This window comes from Penaeus monodon, chromosome 23, assembly GCF_015228065.2.
Source record: "Penaeus monodon isolate SGIC_2016 chromosome 23, NSTDA_Pmon_1, whole genome shotgun sequence".
Taxonomy (NCBI): domain Eukaryota; kingdom Metazoa; phylum Arthropoda; class Malacostraca; order Decapoda; family Penaeidae; genus Penaeus; species Penaeus monodon.
Genome location: NC_051408.1, coordinates 42143536 through 42144300, shown reverse-complemented (window position 1 = coordinate 42144300; position 765 = coordinate 42143536). Strand labels below are relative to the sequence as shown.

General features: G+C 57.0%; 1 protein-coding gene across 1 annotated transcript in view; it reads left to right on the top strand.

The window, feature by feature from the left end:
* LOC119588091 (neural cell adhesion molecule 1-like) overlaps positions 1–765 on the top strand; it is an 85634-nt gene that overhangs the window by 78211 nt on the left and 6658 nt on the right. Inside the window, exon 8 of the mRNA XM_037936800.1 lies at positions 526–713. Within this exon, the coding sequence (XP_037792728.1) occupies positions 526–713 (188 nt within the window). The remainder of the gene's footprint in view (positions 1–525; positions 714–765) is intronic.

Here is a 765-nt window from a genome sequence, read left to right as displayed (position 1 = left end):
TCAATTTCCTCCCTCTGAAAATAATCCTTATTTCCTAAAACCACCTTTTTTCTCTCTCTCTTTTTGCCCCTCTGCTTCAAACCCCATTTCTCTCGTCCCTTCTCTTCCCTCATTCGTCCTTTATCCTTTATCCTTCACCTCCCCTCTTCGAACCCCCAACCCCAAACCCCTCCACTCTCTCTTCCCTTATTTCTTACCCCAACCCCTACCCTCAACCGTCGTCAACCCCTTCACCCCCCCCCCCTCTCACCCTCCCTCCAACACTTTCCAACCCTCTTCACCCCCAACCTCTCCCCCACCATCCCTTCCCCAACATCCTTCTAACATCCCCCAACACCCTCTCCCTTCAACCGAACACACCTACCTCTCACCCCTCGCCAACCCCCCTCCCCCACCTCTCACCCCTCCCCAACACCTCTCCCCCACCTCTCCCTACACCCCAACACCACTCCCCTACCATTCCCCCCTCCCAACACCCCTCTCCCCTCCTCTCCCCCTCTCCCCCACCTCCAACCCCCAACACAGACAAACCCCAATGGAGCGACAGCGACCTCATGGCCCAAGCGTATGGCTACGTAACTGGCGACGTGAACCTGACGTGCGAGGCTGTGGCTGAACCCCACGCTAACTTCACCTGGATGAAGGACGACCAAGTGATTGAACCCAACGAGACGGTTCAGATCATCAACGAGGACCATAAGAGCGTCCTGAGGGTGAGCGAAGGGCTGTCGAGGAGCTGTCAGAAGGCTGTCTGATTGTCCCCCC